The 3327-nt window shown below is 54.3% G+C and overlaps 1 protein-coding gene across 1 annotated transcript; it reads left to right on the forward strand.

Moving 5' to 3' along the window:
* The first annotated feature begins 779 nt into the window (after window positions 1–779).
* Window positions 780–1706, forward strand: LOC111527902 (immunoglobulin iota chain). The gene is made up of 2 exons (XM_023194456.1): window positions 780–1048; window positions 1140–1706. Exons 1-2 carry the CDS (start codon window positions 967–969, stop codon window positions 1529–1531), a joined length of 474 nt encoding a protein of 157 aa, XP_023050224.1. The 5' UTR covers window positions 780–966; the 3' UTR covers window positions 1532–1706.
* The last annotated feature ends 1621 nt before the right edge of the window (window positions 1707–3327 follow it).

Raw genomic sequence — 3327 nt, forward strand, 5'->3', positions numbered from 1 at the left:
GAGATCTTGGCTTACTGTAACCTCAACCTCCCAGGCTCAAGTGATCCTCCCACCTCAGCCTCCCAAGTAGTTGGGACTGCAAGTGCCTGGCCACTATGCCCAGCTAATTTTTATTTATATTTTTTGTAGAAATGGTGTTTTGCCATGTTGCTCAGGTTGGACTCAAACTCCTGAGCTCAAGTGATCCTCCCACCTTGGCCTCCCAAAGTGCTGGGATTATAGGTGTGAGACACTGCATCTGGCTTCCAAATTTCCCCTTATTATAAGGATACCAGTTGTACTGACCAGGGCCCCACTTCTGTGACCTCATTTAACCTTCATTAGCTCCTTAAAGGCCCTATCTCCAAATACAGGCACACTGGGGGTTAGCGCTTCAACCTGTGAATTTGGGGGATGCAATTCAATCCATTACAGCTCCAAACTGCACCTGCTCGGTGAGCCAGAATGGGGGTGGGGAAGATGCCAGGGCCCTGGTGCTTCTTTCCCTAGCCTGAGTCACTTTGCTTGGTTCTGGGAGGGAGAGGAGCATGGGCTGAAGGCAGTGCTGGAGTGTGGAAGGGACAGTGCATCCCAACCTGCTCTGGGCCCCCAGTGTCTTCTGCTGTACAAAGCAGGTGTTTTTACCCCCCGAGGATGTGTCCTCTCTTTCTGGCTCACCAAGCATTTAAGTGTGGACAGAATGTTTACTTCTCTGGGGCTCAGCTTCTTCAGGGGGAAGTTGAGGTCACACCCCTTGAGGGACCTGAACCCAAAGGCCTCCAGGTACTGGCCCCAGAGTCTCCAGCAGGTGCTTCCTCCCTGAATGCTTCCACATGGCAAGATCAGAGCCACAAATGCTGCCCCCACACTGTTCCGGTAACCGAAGAAAGTCTGGGATGGTAGTGGCCAGGAACGGGGTGTGCCACGGCCCCACCTCTCAGAGCAGGGAGGAGGATACTGCACCAGCCCTTGGGGACCCCAGGCACCATGGCCACAGGAGTCAGAACTCTGCGAGTCTGCACCATGTCCTGGGCTCCTGTCCTGCTCATGCTGCTTGTCTACTGCACAGGTGAGGGAACCCCCAGAGCCCAAAGACCCCTGCCCTGCTCCTTCCTTCACCCAGCCCTGCCCCCATGGCCTGCATGCTTCTGTGTCACCAGGTTGCAGTCCTCAGCCGGTGCTGCATCAGCCACCAGCCATGTCCTCAGCCCTTGGAACCACAATCCGCCTCACCTGCACCCTGAGGAACGACCATGACATCAGCGTGTACAGCGTCTACTGGTACCAGCAGAGGCCGGGCCACCCTCCGAGGTTCCTGCTGAGATACTTCTCACAGTCCGACAAGACCCAGGGCCCCCAGGTACCCCCTCGCTTCTCTGGATCCAAAGATGTGGCCAGGAACAAGGGTTATCTGAACGTCTCTGAGCTGCAGCCTGAGGACGAGGCTATGTATTACTGTGCTATGGGGCCCCGCAGCTTGGAGAAGAAGGAGAGGGAGAGGGAGTGGCAGGGAGAAATGGAACCCACTGCAGCCAGGACACGTGTCCCTTGAACTGAAGACAGAAGGGGCATGCATCCCCTTGGAGAGGCTGTCGTGGAAGAGGGTGGAGCCAGGGCCTGAAGCGCCGAGGAGGCCTAGCCACTCCGCATCTCCTGGTCCTGCAGTGTTGCTGTAAATTCCCACTGGAGACTGCATTAGGGAATTAAAGCTGCTTGTGACTTTTTGCTGAGTTTGGTCTGACTGTTGTGCGATCTCGTAGTACCAGCCTCGGGCAAAGGCCCAGGGCCCCGGGAGACTGGCAGATCACAATCTGCTCAGCTGAGGCATTGTGGTGAGCGCTCACCTGAGTCCCTACTTTTGTGGGCCATGGGAGGCAAGGGGTTGACTAAAACACCCTAGAGGGGTATCCCTGCCAAGGACAGGACTCTCTGGTGTCATCTGATTCTGCCCAGGGGTTACAGGGTAAACAAGCTTAGAAAGCACCAGGCCTGGGCCTCCGGGGAGAACAGGAGCCAGGTGATAGGCCTCGAGCAGGTTCTCCACCTTGGTCCTATCGATGTTTTGGGCTGGACAGTTCTTGGCTCTGGGGTTGTTCTGTGGATTGTCGAATGGTGAGGGGCATCTGTGGCCTCTACCCACCAGATGTCCCTTCCCAGTTGTGACAAACAAAAATGTCTCCAGACATTGCCAAATGTCCCCAGGTAAACTCACACTGATTGTGAACCGCTGGTCTAGATGAGCAAGTAAATGCATTTACTTATTTGCACAAGAGTGGCAGGTGCCGGCAAACATGTTCTTTTCTTTCTTTTTTTAGAGACAAAGTCTTGCTCTGTGGTCCAGGCTGGAGTGCAGTGGTGCAATCACAGCTCACTGCAGCTTCGAACTGCCAGGCTCAAGTGATTCTCCTGTTTTAGCCTCCTGAGCAGCTGAGACTACAGGTGTGCATCACCAGGCTTAGCTATTTATTTAGTTTTATTTTTGGAGAGAAGAATGTCTCACTATGTTGCTCAAGCTGATCTCAAACTCCTGAGCTCAAGTGATGCCCCTGCTTGGGCCTCCCAAAGTGCTGGGATTAGAGGTGTGAGCCACTGCACCCAGCCCATTTTCTATAAAGAGCCAGATGGTAAATATTTTTGGCTTTGTGGGCTACGCGATCTCTGTCACAACTGCTCAATTCTGTCCTTGTAGCAAGAAAGCAGCCACAGACAACATGTGAACAAAGAGGCATGGCTGTGTTCTTATTAAGCTGTATTTACAGAACAGATGGGGCTGCACTGGGCTGGGTATGGTGCTCAGGCCGTAGTTTGCTGAGCCCTGCTCAGGAGCACTCCAGTTCCTGCCTCCAGTTTTTTTTTTTGAGACGGAGTCTGGCTCTGTCCACCAGGCTGGAGTGCAGTGGCGCTATCTCGGCTCACTGCAAGCTCCGGGTTCCCGCTGTTCTCCTGCCTCAGCCTCCTGAGTACCTGGGACTACGGGCGCCCGCCGTGGCGCCCGGCTTTTTTTTTTTTTTTTTGTATTTATTTATTTATTTATTTTTTTTAGTAGAGACAGGGTTTCACCGTGGTCTCGATCTCCTGACTTGTGATCCGCCCGCCTCGGCCTCCCAAAGTGCTGGGATTACAGGCGTGAGCCACCGCGCCCGGCCTGCCTCCAGGTTTTAAGCAAGCCATGCTTGGTGGGATAATCAGAGTCCCCCCTCAACTTATCCTGCCTGTGACCCCAGGCAGGAGCCTCTGGACCCATGGAGATACCTAGAGGCATGAAGGACATGGTCTCACTGAGACTGTGTTGGACTGGCTGGGTGAAGCAGCAGTGGGGAGCTCCCTACAGCCCTGGCCCACAGCAGG

This window comes from Piliocolobus tephrosceles, unplaced genomic scaffold (assembly GCF_002776525.5).
Source record: "Piliocolobus tephrosceles isolate RC106 unplaced genomic scaffold, ASM277652v3 unscaffolded_1291, whole genome shotgun sequence".
In the NCBI taxonomy this organism is placed as follows: domain Eukaryota; kingdom Metazoa; phylum Chordata; class Mammalia; order Primates; family Cercopithecidae; genus Piliocolobus; species Piliocolobus tephrosceles.